The sequence below is a fragment of the Oncorhynchus nerka genome, linkage group LG9a (genome assembly GCF_034236695.1).
Source record: "Oncorhynchus nerka isolate Pitt River linkage group LG9a, Oner_Uvic_2.0, whole genome shotgun sequence".
Taxonomy (NCBI): domain Eukaryota; kingdom Metazoa; phylum Chordata; class Actinopteri; order Salmoniformes; family Salmonidae; genus Oncorhynchus; species Oncorhynchus nerka.
In genome coordinates this window covers 43,415,942-43,436,300 of record NC_088404.1, presented here as the reverse complement: position 1 = coordinate 43,436,300, position 20,359 = coordinate 43,415,942, and the positions used below count along the sequence as shown (strand labels likewise).

Sequence of the window (20,359 nt, the reverse complement as noted above, 5' to 3'; positions counted from 1 at the left end):
TCCTTAATCAAATAAGCTCATACAGAAGATTTTTTATTCTTTTATCCTTTTATTCTTACATTCAGCCAAACTCATCTTCCAATTAGTTATTGGTCAACAAAATATGATTTGATTGAATTGTTGTTGTGGATTTCAGTCTTTTCCCTTATATTATTGATTAGTTGTTGGTTCAAGTGTAATCTCAAGGAATTGATTGTTATACTTGTATGGCCGTTTTGTGCTCTACTCGTATATTCCTATGGCGCTCTGTTCTCATGCGTTGGTATATTCATTCATATTCTCAAAAGCACATATTCGACCAACATTCCCACCAACACATTTATACAGGGTGTACACACAAACTCCATCACTCAGAATTAATGGTCATTGGCATTTTTTCTCTCCACCTCACATTTTCACATACTTACAGTCGCGCTCACCCACGTGCACACTCATATTTTCTAACCATGATGTGTTTTCAACATGTTGCGGCATCCCAAGCAAAAGCCTCAATTATACATTGGACTTTAATTTGGATGAATTTCCTTTCATGCATTTCTGTGTCATCTGTAAATGCCTTCTTTCTTTGGGGTGTTGAAGAGGGGATGTATTGAAATAAATTCTTTACAGGAAAAAGAAAGGAGAGAAAGACTTGACCAAGCGCGGGAACAGTCAAATAAAGGAGGGCTAGTGGAATAGAGGGGGTTAAGTGAAGGAGAGGGGGGAAATTAGCAGCCTAGTAAGAGTTGCAGCGTGAGCACTACTGTTCTTGCGCCCTCCACACACATCTGCTAATGAGAACAAGATGTCAGAGAGAGTGGGGTGGGGGTGGAGGGGGCACCAACTATGGTCACACAATCAGCGGGTCGGGACAGAAGCAGCACAGGGATGCACAAAGTTGAAGATATCAACGCACCCAACACACATTCTTGGTGGAGGAAGTTGACATGGTTGCCATGTTATTATCTTCCATGTAGCCATGTTATTATCTTCCATGTAGCCATGTTATTATCTTCCATGTAGCCATGTTATTATCTTCCATGTAGCCATGTTATTATCTTCCATGTAGTCATTGTTTCCATGTAGCCATGTTATTCTCTTCCGCGTAGCCATGTTATTCTCTTCCACGTAGCCATGTTATTCTCTTCCGCGTATCCATGTTATCTTCCACGTAGCCATGTTATTATCTTCCATGTAGTCATTGTTTCCATGTAGCCATGTTATTATCTTCCATGTAGCCATGTTATTCTCTTCCACGTAGCCATGTTATTATCTTCCATGTAGCCATGTTGTTATTATCTTCCACGTAGCCATGTTATTATCTTCCATGTAGTCATTGTTTCCATGTAGCCATGTTATTATCTTCCATGTAGCCATGTTATTATCTTCCATGTAGCCATGTTATTATCTTCCACGTAGCCATGTTATTATCTTCCACGTAGCCATGTTATTATCTTCCACGTAGCCATGTTATTATCTTCCACGTAGCCATGTTATTATCTTCCATGTAGTCATTGTTTCCACGTAGCCATGTTATTATTTTCCACGTAGCCATGTTATTATTTTCCACGTAGCCATGTTATTATTTTCCACGTAGCCATGTTATCTTCCGCGTAGCCATGTTATTCTCTTCCACGTAGCCATGTTGTTATCTTCCGCGTAGCCATGTTATCTTCCGCGTAGCCATGTTATTCTCTTCCGCGTAGCCATGTTATTCTCTTCCTCGTAGCCATGTCATTCTTTTCCACGTAGCCATGTCATTCTTTTCCACGTAGCCATGTTATTATCTTCCACGTAGCCATGTTATTATTTTCCGCATAGCCATGTTATTCTCTTCCACGTAGCCATGTTATTATTTTCCTCGTAGCCATGTTATTCTCTTCCACGTAGCCATGTTATTATTTTCCATGTAGCCATGTTATTATCTTCCGCGTAGCCATGTTATTCTCTTCCTCGTAGCCATGTTATTCTCTTCCACGTAGCCATGTTATTCTCTTCCACGTAGCCATGTTATTATTTTCCTCGTAGCCATGTTATTCTCTTCCACGTAGCCATGTTATTATTTTCCATGTAGCCATGTTATTATCTTCCGCGTAGCCATGTTATTCTCTTCCTCGTAGCCATGTTATTCTCTTCCACGTAGCCATGTTATTCTCTTCCACGTAGCCATGTTATTCTCTTCCACGTAGCCATGTTATTCTCTTCCACGTAGCCATGTTATTATCTTCCACGTAGCCATGTTATTATCTTCCACGTAGCCATGTTATCTTCCAAGAAGCCATGTTATCTTCCACGTAGCCATGTTATCTTCCACGTAGCCATGTTATCTTCCATGTAGCCATGTTATTATCTTCCATGTAGCCATGTTATTATCTTCCATGTAGCCATGTTATTATCTTCCATGTAGCCATGTTATTATCTTCCATGTAGCCATGTTATTATCTTCCATGTAGCCATGTTATTATCTTCCATGTAGTCATTGTTTCCATGTAGCCATGTTATTCTCTTCCACGTAGCCATGTTATTCTCTTCCGCGTAGCCATGTTATCTTCCACGTAGCCATGTTATTATCTTCCATGTAGTCATTGTTTCCATGTAGCCATGTTATTATCTTCCATGTAGCCATGTTATTCTCTTCCACGTAGCCATGTTATTATCTTCCATGTAGCCATGTTGTTATTATCTTCCACGTAGCCATGTTATTATCTTCCATGTAGTCATTGTTTCCATGTAGCCATGTTATTATCTTCCATGTAGCCATGTTATTATCTTCCATGTAGCCATGTTATTATCTTCCACGTAGCCATGTTATTATCTTCCACGTAGCCATGTTATTATCTTTAGCCATCTTCCACGTAGCCATGTTATTATCTTCCACGTAGCCATGTTATTATCTTTATGTTATCTTCCATGTAGCCATGTTATTATCTTCCACGTAGCCATGTTATTATCTTCCATGTAGCCATGTTATTATCTTCCACGTAGCCATGTTATTATCTTCCATGTTATTCTCTTCCACGTAGCCATGTTGTTATTATCTTCCATGTAGCCATGTTATTATCTTCCACGTAGCCATGTTATTATCTTCCGTAGCCATGTTATTATCTTCCACGTAGCCATGTTATTATTTTAGCCATGTTATTATCTTCCACGTAGCCATGTTATTATTTTCCATGTAGCCATGTTATTATCTTCCACGTAGCCCGTAGCCATGTTATTATCTTTTCGTAGCCATGTTATTCTCTTCCACGTAGCCATGTTATTCTCTTCCACGTAGCCATGTTATTCTCTTCCACGTTATTATTTTAGCCATGTTATTATCTTTCCATGTTATTCTCTTCCTCGTAGCCATGTTATCTTCCATGTAGCCATGTTATTCTCTTCCACGTAGCCATGTTATTCTCTTCCACGTAGCCATGTTATTATCTTCCACGTAGCCATGTTATCATCTTCCACGTAGCCATGTTATCTTCCACGTAGCCATGTTATCTTCCATGTAGCCATGTTATTATCTTCCATGTAGCCATGTTATTCTCTTCCATGTAGCCATGTTATTATCTTCCATGTAGCCATGTTATTATCTTCCATGTAGCCATGTTATTATCTTCCACATAGCCATGTTATTATCTTCCATGTAGTCATTGTTTCCACGTAGCCATGTTATTATCTTCCATGTAGCCATGTTATTATCTTCCATGTAGCCATGTTATTATCTTCCATGTAGCCATGTTATTATCTTCCACGTAGCCATGTTATTATCTTCCACGTAGCCATGTTATTATCTTCCACGTAGCCATGTTATTATCTTCCACGTAGCCATGTTATTATCTTCCACGTAGCCATGTTATTATCTTCCACGTAGCCATGTTATTATCTTCCACGTAGCCATGTTATTATCTTCCACGTAGCCATGTTATTATCTTCCATGTAGTCATTGTAACCATGTAGTCATTGTAGGACTCCGACTGCTAGAAATAGAAAATAGTCAGCAAATTGTCTTTTTCCTGCTCTCCCTCAGTTTAGTTTTTTGCCTTTTACACATCTGTAACATTCTGTCTGAGGTGGATTGTAAGGAAGGGATTTTGGAACAAGCTCGAGTGAAATGCCACACCGACACGTCAGTTTTCAGTCAGCTTTGCCAGATTCAGCCATCCTTTTTTCTCTTTCCTCCCAACAATTCAACGTCTACTGCGGTTGACCTTCACATCTCCCCACACAGTCACTCTGTACTGAAACCAAATAGTAAACTGTTGATCTATCCTGTTCTTAACTGTAGTCACTTCTCTTGGTCCCTGTAGAGAAACGGCAGGACAATGGGAGGGTGTATTTTGTCAACCACAACACACGGACCACACAGTGGGAGGACCCAAGAACCCAAGGGTAAGCCAATCTGTCTTTGCTCCACTGTGAAAGTGTGTGTGTGTGCGTGCGTGCGTGTGGGTGTGTGTGTGTCTGTTCATGTTTGTACACACAGGTGTCTCAGAGAAATGCCACCATACATTGCTATTTTGACTGATATTACATTAACTAGTGTAGGATAGGGACTGGTAGCTCGAGAGCCCAACGCTATGCAGCACACTCATCAGACATCCTTATAACGATAGGAATTAATCATGTAGAGTCATAGACATAATGTACCAGTAATTGAGATCAATATTTTGAAATCATTCTGCACAGGCCAATAGGGAAGTGTCCTATGTCGCCTCAATTGAAGGCTGCGTCAACATATCTCTGAGCCGTGTGGGTGGGGTTTAGATTAGTATTGTAAGCTATTGGTCAATGAGGGACCTAGGGCATCTTCCATGGAACTAGTGTGGGTGGTACTGCTGTCCCCGAACATCAAATCGAACAACAAAACTACATCAAATGCGGATGGCCAAAGTATCCAAATTGTATCATTGTGGGTTTTTAGGACATTTTACAGTGTCATAGCATTTTATTCATTCATCAATTAGTTAATTCACTCCCTCATTCACCCCCTCAGCAAAGTTGAGTCATATTTTCCCTCATATATTTATATTTTCATGTTGTTTAACTACATCCATGTGGTCTCAGACGCATCACCACTGAGGTCAGAGGTTTTGAGTCCTGGTCAGGGAGAGCTGATAGTGGGACCGGGCCAGAGCTGGGGCCAGGGGGGGACAGGTGTGCATCGTTTGGGGAGCCTCACGTTTAGGCTCTGCTCACTGCCCTTTCCCTCTTACAGGATGATCCAGGAGCCCCCCCTGCCCCCTGGCTGGGAAATGAAGTACACCACGGAGGGAGTCCGATATTTTGTGGATCACAACTCTCGCACCACCAGCTTTAAAGACCCTCGTCCCGGGTTTGAGTCAGGGTAAATATTATTCTGCAGACCCATTTTTGAGAAGGGCAGTTACAGTTTCTGATCAAATCTACTGATAAAAGCACCGTATTGCTTTTTCCTTCAGGGATGGTGTGTGCAGGGATTCTCTCATCATAGCCTGCTTTAGTTTGGATTTCTTTTCCTTTCCCCCCGTTTCTTTGAACCAGAGGTAATTTACATTGACAATCTTTTGGGCATAGATGGCTAGCCTAGATATGAGAAAGGGTATTATAAGTACGTACACACACACACACACAAACACACACGTAAGCACACACTCTTATGAACATATGTGTCTTGCCTTAAAGCATGGCCCTATTTTGAAATCTTCCAAAAAAAGAATGTCATGAAAATTAACAGGGCCAACAAATCTGCTGTCTGACTCTGTCTGTGTGTACGTATGGATGTGTGTGTATGAGAGAGCGCAAGTGTTCATGCTGATGTTGAAACATAAGGAGGTCTTGGTGTTATATTTTTAGATGAGTGTTCATCTAGGGTTTTTAAACTGTCTTAAATGTTTTACATTTGATACTGCTGCAGTCCATATCTGTAGCCAAATGGTTGCCTCTGTGGTCTGAAACTTCCTAACCAAGATGTGCCTGGCAGCGTTTGACAAAGCGAATAAGTGAATATTAGAGGCCCCTCTCTCTCTCTCTCCCTCGGGCTCCATATTTCCCCTTCCTTGCCCTCTCGGTTTATCCTCTGCTGACGAGGCACATATCCAGTATGTCTGTAGTGAAGTGGTGTAGCTTCTACTAACACAGCTGCACACCAAGGCATACCTCCATCTCTGGGCTTAACCCAGTTATTTCAATCCTGCTGCACGTCACATCTGACCACTTCAATAGAATACTGCCTCACTTCAATAGAATAAATCCTCATTGCGCAGCTCGGCAACAGGGCTCTATAGCGAGGCCCATTTTTCCAGTCTCTTAAGCATATGTGCATGGGACAGCCATATTGGCCTGTCGTTTCCCAGTACAGCTACAGTATCCTTCGCTGACATGTACAAATGTAAAACCTGGCTTTGAGATTTCCTTTGTTTCTTGCTGGAACAGCAAAAAATAAGCTCATTTTGTTTCTCTGTAGGTCGAGGACAGGTGGTTCCCCTGGGGCCTATGATCGCAGCTTCAGGTGGAAATACCACCAGTTCCGCTTCCTGTGCCATGTAAGTGCTGACTCTCATCTCTTAGACCTCTGTTATGAAAACAGGCTCTTACCCTGAGCCCAGTTCGTTTCTACTGTTCAGACCTGAGATCTCTTTGTCTGCCTAGTATTGATGAAATGGATTTTTACACTTCTCTCTGCCTCTCCAGTCCAATGCCTTACCCAGTCACGTGAAAATCTCAGTGTCCAGACAGACTCTATTTGAAGACTCATTTCAGCAGGTAAGAATGACATGGAGTCCTTTTCCCTACTGAGGATATTCTATTCTAAATGTTACGTGATTAAACTTGCATGAGGGTTGCTATAGTTGGTTATGTATTCATTAGTACCACCTATTTGTATTTGAACAACTACTATATGGTCGTAGGGTGGAAGTTTATTTCTGATGTGCTGTATGTGTCTGTGTTTTTTGTTCTATTTCCTCAGATCATGAATGTGAAACCCTATGATTTGCGTAGAAGACTCTACATCATCATGAGGGGAGAGGAAGGTCTTGATTATGGAGGCATTGCTAGGTAAGATGACCGTTTCCTGCCTGCATGTCTGGCCTGCTACCTCTTATAACAGTTGTCTTTCTTTCTACTACCTCAGCTCTTAGTCTTCCTGGTCTACCCTGTATTCCTTACTTAAATGTCCGTCATCCATCGTTCATCATCTCCCTCACAGCCCCTGTTTCTTGCACTGTCATCTGTTGTTTGTGTGTGTTTTGGTGTTTGGGGACTGGTGACAGTGTGTGTCCACTTCTGGTTGATGTCAGCGGTGGGATCCCGGGCTTTGTTCCTCCCCCTCCTCCTCCACGTGGTCTGTGTTTGCGTGTGTCTCTGTCTCTGGTGTCGCGCCAGTGGTTTTACCCTATGGTAGGTTACGTCATGCTGTTCTACCACAGGGTAGAACCACGGACGGGATGTTTGGAGGTGTCTGCACTGCCCCGGTACGACCCCCGGGACTAGCTGGCCGGCCGTGGGGGCAAAGGTCAGGGGCTTGGTGGTGGCCGGGGCTTCATTCTCTACATGCATTTCATGTTCCACATTATACTGCTTGTCTTCATGGTGTTTTGTGTATATGTATATCTGTATGCCCATGTGCTTAGTGTGTACATGTAATGATTTGAAACAACAATTCAGTGATTGGACCATTCCCCAGTGTGGCAGCTTGGTTATGGAGTTGCTATATGAACATTGTTTGGGGTTCATTAGCATACACTGCACTACATTTACACCACTTAGTATGATGCTAAATGGAAATGTCATGACCAGAAGAAAATCAAGACGTGTTCTTCAGGAGTACACGTTTTTGTTGAAACTGCCGAACCGTGAATAACCTCCATATGTAGAATAATTTATGAATTTGACATTTTTGTTTTGCTTGTTTTAGTTGCAGGTGTGTGCATAAACCAGACCCCATTTTGACAAAGTATTTAGAAATTTTACCATCTATTTTAACAACCATGCAACTTGTTTGTGCTGTCATGTTTGCTGCTGGTGTCAAATGTTGTGTGGTTTTGTAATATAGGAGAAGTTTTGTAAAATTCTGCACGACTCAATACAAGGAACAGGAATGGCAAAAAGTAACCATTTGTAGCCCTCAAGCATAGGCAGAAGGGTTAAAGGGTTGTAGTTAGCCTGTACACACCCTGCTTTTCCATGAGGGAAAACAATGTTCTGTCTCTAGATATAGATGTGTAATGCCCTTTCTCTCCCCAATACAGAGAGTGGTTCTTCCTGCTGTCCCATGAGGTGTTGAACCCCATGTACTGTCTGTTTGAGTACGCTGGGAAGAACAACTACTGTCTGCAGATCAACCCCGCCTCCTCTATCAACCCTGACCACCTCACATACTTCCGCTTCATAGGGCGATTCATTGCCATGGTGAGCAATGCTTCATTGGCAAATTTTGCCCAGATCTGCAACAACCGAAGTCAACTACAACAATAGTTATGGTTAGAATTGAGGAACATATGGTGAGGATGTGTAGCACATAGTTTCTTTTTAGGAACATGAGTGGTGAGGACAGTGTATGATTGTCTGTGGGGAGTGTTCTTCATCTGTCAGTCGTTTCTAAAGCTGTGTGTCCTTAAGCCAAGTCTGTTATACTAAGAACCCTCCCCTCCCCCACCGCCCATCTTGCCAAACCCAACTCTCTCTGGGACACTATCCAGAAGCTACAGGCCCCAAAACCAACAGCTCCCCCCTCTCAATCCCCTCCTCTCCTCCAGAGCATGACCTCACTGCCACACACATCCCACACCCGCCAATAATGGCCTATATTTAGTCTGCTAGCACACTTCACACAACACCCCTTATAAAGATGCTTGTCTCATCTAGCCCATGTCTTCTCTCCCTCTTTTCTGGGCTCCCTTTCTCCTCTTTTTCACTGCCCTCCATCTCCTCCTGCTCCCCACTTCCCCTCTCTCCCACTTTTCCGTCTCTCCCTCCCTGCTTCATGTCCTGTTGCTCAGAGCAGAGGATGACGCTAGTACTGACGTTGCAGACTGAACACACTGAGTCACATAGTGGAGGGTGTCTATGTTGTTTTTGGACAGATATACACTGGGGCTCTGTGCTATTACATTATACAGTCTGGGTCTTAGCAACCACTTCAGTACTAACTGAATCAATCAGTCTTTTCCACACAGAGACAGACTTGTGACTGACTCTAAGTGTTTGTGTGTGTGTTAACACTTAACTGTGGTTAGGCTAATAGATCAAATTTAATTTGTCACGTGCCAAATACAACCGGGTTAGACTGTGTCATGAGATGCTTACTTACAGCCCTTAACTTACAGCCCTTAACTTAAAGCCCTTAATCAGCAATGCAGTTAAGAAAAATAAGAGTTAAGAAAATATTGAATAAATATCAAATCAAATGTATTTATATAGCCCTTCTTACATCAGCTGATATCTCAAAGTGCTGTACAGAAACCCAGCCTAAAACCCCAAACAGCAAGCAATGCAGGTGTAGAAGCACAGTGGCTAGGAAAAACTCCCTAGAAAGGCCGGAACCTAGGAAGAAACCTAGAGAGGAACCAGGCTATGACGGGTGGCCAGTCCTCTTCTGGCTGTGCCGGGTGGAGATTATAACAGAACATGGCAAACATGTTCAAAAATGACCAACATGGTCAAATAATAATAATCACAGTAGTTGTCGAGGGTGCAACAAGTCAGCACCTCAGGAGTAAATGTCAGTTGGTTTTTCATAGCCGATCATTAAGATTATCTCTACCACTTCTGCTGTCTCTAGAGAGTTGAAAACAGCAGGTCTGGGACAGGTAGCACGTCCGGTGAACAGGTCAGGGTTCCATAGCCGCAGGCAGAACAGTTGAAACTGGAGCAGCAGCACGGCCAGGTGGACTGGGGACAGCAAGGAGTCATCATGCCAGGTAGTCCTGAGGCATGGTCCTAGGGCTCAGGTCCTCCGAGAGAGAGAGAAAGAAAGAAAGAGAGAATTAGAGAGCATACTTAAATTCACACAGGACAAGACAGGAGAAGTACTCCAGATATAGCAGACTGACTCTAGCCCCCCGACACATAAACTACTGCAGCATAAATACTGGAGGCTGGGACAGGAGGGGTCAGGAGACACTGACCCCTCCTAAAGTAAACTAAAATAAACTAAAGTAAAAATAAGTAACTAAAATTCCAATAACGAGGTTATATACAAGGGGTACCGGTACCGAGTCAAATGTGCTGGGGTACAGGTTAGTCAAGGTAATATGTGCATGTAGGTAGGGGTAAAGTGACAATGCATAAATAATAGAGTAGCAGCAACAACAAATATTCCAAGTAGCCATTTCATTAACTGTTCTGCAGTCTTATGGCTTGGGGGTAGAAGCTGTTCAGGAGCCTTTTGGACCTAGACATGGCACTTCGGTACCGCTTGCCGTGCGGTAGCAGAGAAACGGTCTATGACTAGGGTGGCTGGAGTCTTTGGCCATTTTTAGGGCCTTCCTTTGATACCGCCTGGTACAGAGGTCCTGGATGGCAGGAAGCTTGGCCCCAGTGATGTACTGGGCCGTATACACTACCCTCTGTAGCACTTTGCGGTCTGATGCCGAGCAGATACCATACCAGGTGATGATGCAACCATGATGCTCTCGATGATGCAGCTGTAGAACCTTTTGAGGATCTGAGGACCCATGACAAATATTTTTAGTCTCCTGAGGGGGAATAAGCATTGTCATGCAGTCTTCAAGACTGTCCTGGTGTGTTTGGACCATGATAGTTTGTTGGTGATGTGGACACCAAGGAAGTTGAAGCTCTCGAGCTGCTCCACTACAGCCCCGTCGATGTGAATGGTGGAGTGCTCGCCCCTCCTTTTACTGTAGTCCACGATCATCTTCTTTGATCACGTTGAGGGAGACGTTGTTGTCCTGGCACCACACTGCCAGGTCTTTGACCTCCTCCCTATAGGCTGTCTCATCGTGATCAGGCCTACCACCGTTATGTTGTCGGCAAACTTAATGATGGTTTCCTGCTTGGCCATGCAATCGTGCGTGAACAGGGAGTACAGGAGGGGACTAAGCACGCACCCTTGAGGGGCCCCTGTGTTGAGGGTCAGCGTGGCAGATCTGTTGCTGCCTACCCTTACCACCTGGGGGCTGCCCGTCAGTAAGTCCAGGATCCAATCGCAGAGGGAGGTGTTCAGTCTCCGCTTCCTTAGCTTAGTGATGAGCTTTGAGGGCACTATGGTTTTAAACTCTAAGCTGTAGTCAATTAACAGCATTCTCACGTAGGTGTTCCTTTTGTCCAGGTGGGTAAGGGCAGTGTGGAGTGCAATAGAGGTTGCGTCATCTGTGGATCAGTTGGGGCGGTAAGCGTTATTGGAGTGGGTCTATGGGATGATGGTGTTGACGTGAGCCGTATGTGTCTGTATCTAGGTGTGTATTGGCCCATAGGAGGGATGACGCTTATGGTATATTTTAGTTTTGGTATGGTACTTATTGCAACCTCTCCTCCCCTCTCCCTTTTAGGCCCTGTACCATGGCAAGTTCATCGATACTGGCTTCACTCTGCCATTCTACAAGCGTATGCTCAACAAGAAACCCACTCTGAAAGACTTGGAGTCTATTGACCCTGAGTTCTACAACTCTATCATGTGGGTCAAGTAAGTACACCGCCCCTTCATTATGTGTGTGTGGGACTGTTTGAATATGGTCGCCCCTTGTGGCAAACAGTGTATGTGAAGATGGAAGTGTTTGACATAATTCCGTAGCTTAAAGCTTTATGTGTATGATGGGTCTGTGTGTTATGTCTACAGAGATAACTGTCTGGAGGAGTGTGGAGTGGAGCTGTACTTTGCTCAGGATATGGAGATTCTAGGGAAGGTGTCCACCCACCAGCTGAAGGATGATGGAGAGAATGAGCTGGTCACCTCGGAGAACAAGGAGGAGTACATCAGGTCAGCCATCTCCGTCACTACTTTGACTCCCGTCTGTATGCCTGTCAATCCCTGTGATACCAGACATTGGTACTCCACAGACTAGCATTAATGTTGTTTCATGTTGACACTCAACTTGTTTCAATAAATATCCTCCCTTGTTGCTTAGAAAATGCTATATCTCATTCCTGTTTCCTCAGTCTGCTGACAGACTGGCGGTTCATGCGTGGTGTGGAGGAGCAGACCAAGGCCTTCTTGGATGGCTTCAATGAGGTCGTGCCTCTGGAGTGGCTACGCTACTTTGATGAGAAAGAGCTGGAGGTATATAAAGCGTCTGCAAGAACATGCTGGGTTAGCTAGGGCGGTGTTATAGGTTATGAAGCTTTTGCAAAGTCTTATAAGTTGGTAGAGGGGACTATTTGTTGCAGATTCCCTCTCTTTGACTGTGGATTAATGGTACGGTCTCATTCCTTCCTCCAGCTGATGCTATGTGGAATGCAGGAGATAGACCTCAGTGACTGGCAGAAGAACACCATCTATCGGCACTATACCAAGAACAGCAAGCAGATACACTGGTTCTGGCAGGTATGGTGGCCTCTCTTCACAGCATCTTGTGTGTATATGAGACTGTCTATATCTCACTATGTGCATCCTTGACTTACCTGTCTTACCTGTGTGTTATACAGGTGGTAAAGGATATGGACAATGAGAAGCGGATCCGCCTGCTCCAGTTTGTCACAGGAACGTGCCGTTTGCCAGTCGGAGGGTTTGCTGAACTCATAGGTCGGTTGCTCCACCAATTCGGTGCCTTTTCAGATGTATAACTTGGTGGGGGAAAAACGGTTTGATTTCCCCTAATTTAAACATTCTGTCGTATAGAGCACATGTTCAACTTAATAAAAAAACATTCTCAAGAGGTTAAAGAAAATAATTACTCTACTAAGTGTATATTAAGTGCCAAATAAAGTAACAGTGTTGACAATTTTGTCTTAAATCAGCCTTGTGACAGGGGGAATGGTAGGTTGTGTGCAACAGGAAGTGACAATGGATGCAAAAACAAGTATGTAGTTAAAACATTTCGAGCCTGTCTATCTATGGGTAACAGGGTTGATGTGTTATGCTCGACCCGCTCAGTCTTCCACCACAAAACACCAGAAAATGGTCAAAAAGAGAATCAGTTGTTCACTGTTTCTTTTGAAAAAATTATTTAAAAAAATATATTTTTCATCATATTAAAACGACAGTTCAGATCAAGTAACAGGGTTGACCTTAAAATGAGAGACATGTTTTTTGTCATTGAATGAATCACTAATCACATTGTTATTAATTTAATCTTCAGAAATGACTTTGTCAAAGCAACAAAATAACTAAACCTTTACAATGATGGTGAGAACTTGGAGACATTTTGGGGTCAAGTAGGTTAAAATCTTCCCGGAACCATGGGTTGCACAAAGGGACATGTCAAAATGCAGAAATGGTGCACTTTAGCTAATCTTTATTCAAAGAAAACATGTATTTATTGAATTCTTCATTGCCTGCCGTTGTGCCCTTGAGCAAGGCACATAACCACCCACAACAACTGCTCCACGGGCACTGTGTGGCAGCTCCAACCTCTCTAACGTGTATAAATATGTGTGTCTCTCAGAGGGGTTGAAATAAAGCTGAAGTCAAATTTTGGTTTGGACGTTGTGTACAATTGGCAAATAACTTTATCTTAATACAATAACCACCTTTACTGTCAAATATCTTTTGACAGAAATGTAATTCCCTGCCCAAGAATCTTACATGGTCTCTCTTTCCCTTAGGGAGTAATGGACCACAAAAATTCTGTATAGACAAGGTGGGGAAGGAGACTTGGCTTCCAAGAAGTCACACCTGGTGAGACTGACATTTTCCTAAATTCCTCTGCCAAAGTTAATTTCTCTTTCCCATGACCATGTCCATTACTTTTGTATCTATGAATGTACCCCTGCTAACCACAAATATATCCCTCACTGTCAATTTTCTTTTCATCTCGAACACTCGCACAGCTTCAATCGTCTGGACCTGCCACCCTACAGGAGCCTGGAGCAACTGAAAGAGAAACTTATGTTTGCCATCGAGGAGACAGAAGGATTCGGGCAGGAATAAGGGAGAAAAAATAATAATAATCACATGAGTGAGGGAAGGTGGATAGAGAAAGAAGAGTCATTCATTCAAATAGTTTTTTTTGTCAATCATAGGGATATGAACTCTCCAATCATCTAGACCCCACTTCCAGATCATGTGTGGTTGGGAGACCATAGAGAACCATAGATACAGGTGGGCACCCACAGTCCTATCATACTAGGCTGTGGAGGATGCTGGGGGGTACAAGGGAACCAGTAGGGAAAAGGTGTGTGTGCTGAGGGGATGGTCCAGACAGGTTAGTGTTATATTATATGACCATAAACCCTCTCTCCTGCCCGAAGACCCCACCCACTAGATCCAGAGACACACCAAAAACATAAAGGATAATGTCTTCAAATAATTATATCAACTGCAAATCGCAACGACAGCACAGCTACAGCAACTATATATCTTTTGAAGATAAATGAACATTTTAAAAAGAAGTCTATGTGAATGGAAGAGAGAAAGAGGTTATAATTAGTGACCTCTTAAGAGGATTGATTGGTGAAATGTGATTTTATTTATTTTTTGTTCATTGTGAAATTCAGCATTACCTGTACATAGCTCAAATAAATGACTCAAATCTTAGTGGGTTGATTGTGATGGTAAGAAATCACATTTTTTCAGAGCCTTGGTTAATTGTTTTCAACTGCTGATACTGACAGGAGACAATGACAATGGAAGCAAGTGATATACATGATGACGCAATCGCCATTGCACTGCACACTGCCCTATCCCATCTTAACAGGAGGAATACCTAATGTAAGAATGCTTTCCATCGACTAAAGCTCAGCCGTCAACACCATCGTGCCCTCCAAACCTCATCACTAAGCTTGGGGCCCTGGGAAGTGGTGTGTATTCATGGATGCCAAGGGAAGCCAGACTTCCCCCAAAAAATTATAAAGAAAGAAAAAAAATGTATATTTTGTCGCTCTGTGTTTCATACATTTCCTTTAGTTCACAAGAGGCGCATGGTATCTCACCGGAGAAAGCATCCAAGCAAACTAAACAGCGCCCCTCAGTGTCTGTGTGTAGCCCATCTGTGCTGTCTGGTCAAAAAGAGTATGACATTGTTGCCAGCTGTAGCATTGAATGCAAGCAAAGCCAGTGGGCATTTGGCCTCCCTTGATAATTTAAAAAATAAAATAATAGCCAATCAGCGTTGAGCTAAAGCGAGTGAGCTCAGTTGTGAAAGGTTCTGGCACACCCCCAAAAAAGCTTAAAGGGAAGCCAGTTTGCATTTGGCTTCACACCAATCACATCACGTTAGAAGTCAAACGTCATTGACAGAACTTGAATTGTTGTGTCGTTGTCCTCCGGTGGCTACCTAGCTAGCCAAAATCGTCCCTTTCCTAAATTTGCCATGGATGGAGATAGGGATTTGGACTTGTGGTTTTACTCCATTCTCCAAGCTGGCCAATGATTATAACGGTGATTCGGATCCAACCATATATTGTCCCTGGCCTGAGAGGATGGAAGTTCAACACAGCTAGATGGAGTAACAGCCAATGTTAACTAGCTGGCGCATCGTTGCCCATGAAAGGAAGCAGTTTTAACAAGGTAGCCTAGGACAACAAGAATTAAGTGTGTATGACAGGGTCATAGACCATTTAGGCAACATGAAATAGTAGGGTGGCATTTGCCTTTCTACAAGTAGTGAGTCAACATGTTTTTTTCTAATTGCATGCACACACACACACATAAATCAGTACCATGGACAGCCATACCATATTTAGATTAGCTTTGGATATTTTTGAATTGTCATTGTATAAGACTAAGCATAGGTGATTAGATTATGTTGAAATTGTGCTACAAAACTGGAGGCAGCGCCTGTTTTCTTTGCGACTTACAGTAACAATCCATGGTTCTAAATCAATATTTGTTTAGTAGTCTGAAAATGTTGGAAATTTTAACTTGCTTGACCATGCTGTAGGTCATGTAACTGTTTGTTAAATGCAATATGGTTTGTGGACTTCCCCGGACAGCTGTTGCTCTCCGGTTTTGTAATGAAACAAAGGTGTGGTTGAATTTATTCTGCAACTGTGTCTTATTGTCTTGGCCTTAGGCCTATATATCATGGTGTTTTTTCTGGCTTGGCTTCCCTACTGATTTTAACCATGCACCGCTATTGGCCCTGTGTCAGAATCGCACCTTGTGCAACTGGGTCCCGGACTTCCTGATGGGCCGACCTCAGGTGGTGAAGGTAGGCAACAACACCTCCACTATGCTGATCCACGGGGGTCTCACAAGGGTGTGTGGTCAGTCCCCTGCTGTATTCCCTATTCACCCATGACTGCGTGGCCACGCATGCCTCTAACTCGATCATCAAGTTTGCAGACAACAGTGGTAGGCCTGATTACCAACAACAATGAGACAGCCTACAGGGAGGAGATGAGTGCCCTGACATGATGCCAGGAAAATAACCTTCGTCAATAAAATGAAGGAGCTGATCGTGGGCTTCAAAAGACAGCAGAGAGCATAGCTAGGTCAGATAAGTAGGTTTGCCAGCCAATGACTTAAATACATACATTCCAAATGCCACATATAGCCTATATATCAGTACATAGGTCTAATATATAGTACAGTGCAAATTACAATACAATATAAGTACAATATATCTTCACAGTCCCATTTGTGCAGTAAGATGGTCTTTTATCTTGTATTGTTTTACTGGTTTTATTGCTAGCTTGAGTTACCTGGGGTGGCAGAGAGTTACATGTAGTCATGGCTTTATTTAATACTGTGAGTTTCCTAGCCTTTGTTCTGGACCTGGGGACTGTGAAGTGACCTCTGGTTGCATGTCTTGTGTTTTACCGATGAATGTCCGAACTGTGTGCCAACTGCTTGAACAGACAGTTTGGTACCTTCAACACATCAATACCTTGCACCAAGACAAATAGTGATTGCAGTCAATCTCTCAACTTTGAGCCAGGAGAGACTGATATGCCTGTTACTGACACTTTCCCTCCGTCTACCTAAGTGCGATATGTGCTGCTTTGTTCTGGACCAACTGCAATTTACTTATGGCCTTCTTTGTTGCACATGACCACACAGCTGCGCAGTAGTCCAGGTGCGACAAAACTAGGTCCTGTAGGACCTGTCTGGTCGATTGAGATGTCGAGAAGGCAGAGCAACGATTTATCACGGACAGATCTCTAACCATTTTAGCAACCCGTCTATATTTTTTGACCATGACAGCTTGCTATCTAGTGTTACACACTTCAATGATGGATCTAAATCCAATAAATCTCTTTTATTAGCCGGCAGCATACCACCCTGTATACCACTGCTGGCTTGCTTCTGAAGCTAAGCAGGGTTGGTCCTGGTCAGTCCCTGGATGGGAGACCAGATGCTGCTGGAAGTGATGTTGGAGGGCCAGTAGGAGGCACTATTTCCTCTGGTCTAAATATAAAATAAATATATAATAATAATAATATCCCAATGCCCCAGGGCAGTGATTGGGGACACTACCCTGTGTAGGGTGATGTCTTTAGGATGGGACGTTAAATGGGTGTCCTGACTCTCTGAGGTCATTAAAGATCCCCTGGCACTTATTGTAAGCGTAGGGGTGTTAACCCCAGTGTCCTGGCTAAATTCCCAATCTGGCCCTCAAACCATCACGGTCAACCAATAAACCCCAGTTTACAATTGGCTCATTCATCCCCCTCCTCTCCCCTGTAACCATTCCCCAGGTTGTTGCTGTAAATGAGAACGTGTGGAAAAGGCATTGTTCGTCACCAAACTGTTGCTGGATGTTTGGGCGAAGTTGCTCTCGGAGGATGTGTTGGTACCATTCTTTATTCATGGCTGTGTTCTTAGGCAAAATTGTGAGTGAGCCCACTCCCTTGGCTGAGAAGCATGGTCTCAGGATGCTTTACTGTTGGCATGACACAGGACTGATGGTAGCGCTCACCTTGTCTTCTCCGGACAAGCTTTTTTCCAGATGCCCCAAACAATTGGAAAGGGGATTCATCAGAGAAAATGACTTTACCCCAGTCCTCAACAGTCCAATCCCTGTACCTTTTGCAGAATATCAGTCTGTCCCTGATGTTTTTCCCGGAGAGAAGTGGCTTATTTGCTGCCCTTCTTGACACCAGGGCATCCTCCAAAAGTCTTCGCCTCACTGTGCGTGCAGATGCACTCACACCTGCCTGCTGCCATTCCTGAGCAAGCTTTGTACTGGTGGTGCCCCGATCCCGCAGCTGAATCAACTTTCGGAGATGGTCCTGGAGCTTGCTGGACTTTCTTGGACGCCCTGAAGCCTTCTTCACAACAATTGAACCGCTCTCCTTGAAGTTCTTGATGATCCGATTAATGGTTGATTTAGGTGCAATCTTACTGTCAGCAGTATCCTTGCCTGTGAATTTCTTTTTGTGCAAAGCAATGGTGACGGCACGTATTTCCTTGCAGTTAACATGATTGACAGAGGAAGAACAATGATTCCAAGCACCACACTCCTTTTGAAGCTTCCAGTCTGTTATTCGAACTCAATCAGCATGACAGAGTAATCCCCAGCCTTGTCCTCGTCAACACTCACACCTGTGTTAACGAGAGAATCACTGACATGATGTCAGCTGGTCCTTTTGTGGCAGGGCTGAAATGCAGTGGAAATGTTGCTTGGCATTTGCTTGGCAAAGACGGACTTTTCAATTAATTGCAATTCATCTGATCACTCTTCACATTCTGGAGTATATGTATATTGCTATCATACAAACTGAGGCAGCAGACTTTGTGAAAATTCATATTTGTGTCATTCTCAAAACTTTTGGCCACAGCTGTATATTGCTGAGTCGTCAGCGTACATAGACACATAGGCTTTATTCAAGGTCAGTGGAAGGTCATTTGTAAAAACAGAAAACAATCATGGTCCTAGCCAGTTGCCCTGCGGTAAACCACACTCAACTGAATTCGCATGAGAGAGGCGTTCATTAAAGAAAACCCTCTGTGTTCTATTCAATAGGTAACTCTCAATCCATAGTAAGGCAAAGGATGCAAATCCATAACACCGGAGTTTTTTCAGCAATAGGTTATGATCAATGACATCAAAAGCTGCACTGAAGTCTAACAAAACAGCTCCCACAATCTGCTATCAATTTCTTTCAGCCAATCATCAGTCATTTGTGACAGTGCCGAGCATGTTGAGTGCCGTTCCCTATAAGCACGCTGAAAGTGTGTTGTTAATTTGTTTTCTGTAAAATATGATCAAACACAATGATTTCCAAAAGTTTGTGACTCTCTAGTGACTCCCCACTCCCCATCCCGCATGAGGGAGCGTAATCATCGACTGACACTAATTAGCATAACGCAACGGACATATATATTCCTAGAAAATGTTCATATTCATGAAAATCACAAGTGAAATATATTGAGACACAGTTTAGCCTTTTGTTAATCACCCTGTCATCTCAGATTTTCAAAATATGCTTTACAGCCAAAGCTAGACAAGCATTTGTGTAAATTTATCGATAGCCTAGCATAGCATTTTGTCCAGCTAGCAGCAGGTAACTTGGTCACGGAAATCAGAAAAGCAATCAAATTAAATCGTTTACCTTTGATGAGCTTCGGATGTTTTCACTCACGAGACTCCCAGTTAGATAGCCAATGTTCCTTTTTTCCAAAAATATTATTTTTGTAGGCAAAATAGCTCCGTTTGTTCTTCACGTTTGGCTGAGAAATCGCCCGGAAATTGCAGTCACGAAAACGCCGAAAAATATTCCAAATTAGCTCCATAATATCGACAGAAACATGGCAAGCGTTGTTTATAATCAATCCTCAAGGTGTTTTTCAAATATCTATTCGATAATATATCCACCTGGACAATTGGTTTTTCAGTAGGACAGATTGGAATAATGGCTACCTCTGTATTTTACGCGAGAATCACTCTGGGAGCCATCAGGTGACCAGTTGCGCAATGTAGCCGCCTACGGGTATTCTTCAACATAAATGCGTAAAACTACGTCACAATGCTGTAGACACCTTGGGGAATACGGAGAAAAAGTAATCTGGTTGATAGCCCATTCACTGCTCAATAGGGACGCATTGGAACGTAGAGCTTTCAAAAGATGAGTCACTTCCGGATTGGATTTTTCTCAGGCTTTCGCCTGCAATATCAGTTCTGTTATACTCAGAGACAATATTTTTACAGTTTTGGAAACTTTAGAGTGTTTTCTATCCTAAGCTGTCAATTATATGCATATTCTAGCATCTTGTCCTGACAAAATATCCCGTTTACTATGGGAACGTTATTTTTCCAAAAATGAAAATACTGCCCCCTAGTCACAAAAGGTTTTAAGCACTTGTAACAGGCTGATTGCTCAGCTGTTTGAAACATTAAAGGGTGCTCTG

General features: G+C 43.1%; 1 protein-coding gene across 3 annotated transcripts in view; it reads left to right on the top strand.

Moving 5' to 3' along the window:
- Positions 1–14,602, top strand: part of LOC115134357 (NEDD4-like E3 ubiquitin-protein ligase WWP2) — a 49,365-nt gene extending 34,763 nt beyond the window's left edge. For 2 of the 3 annotated variants that reach the window (XM_029668221.2, XM_029668220.2), the window contains exons 12-24: positions 4,278–4,359; positions 5,186–5,314; positions 6,413–6,491; positions 6,640–6,711; positions 6,917–7,005; positions 8,199–8,358; positions 11,460–11,593; positions 11,747–11,887; positions 12,067–12,187; positions 12,347–12,451; positions 12,553–12,649; positions 13,672–13,744; positions 13,897–14,602. In XM_029668221.2, coding sequence (XP_029524081.1) covers positions 4,278–4,359; positions 5,186–5,314; positions 6,413–6,491; positions 6,640–6,711; positions 6,917–7,005; positions 8,199–8,358; positions 11,460–11,593; positions 11,747–11,887; positions 12,067–12,187; positions 12,347–12,451; positions 12,553–12,649; positions 13,672–13,744; positions 13,897–13,996 — 1,382 coding nt within the window. In that variant the 3' untranslated portion in view covers positions 13,997–14,602. The remainder of the gene's footprint in view (positions 1–4,277; positions 4,360–5,185; positions 5,315–6,412; positions 6,492–6,639; positions 6,712–6,916; positions 7,006–8,198; positions 8,359–11,459; positions 11,594–11,746; positions 11,888–12,066; positions 12,188–12,346; positions 12,452–12,552; positions 12,650–13,671; positions 13,745–13,896) is intronic. The other variant, XM_029668222.2, reaches the window with a different exon arrangement.
- Positions 14,603–20,359: the final 5,757 nt, after the last annotated feature.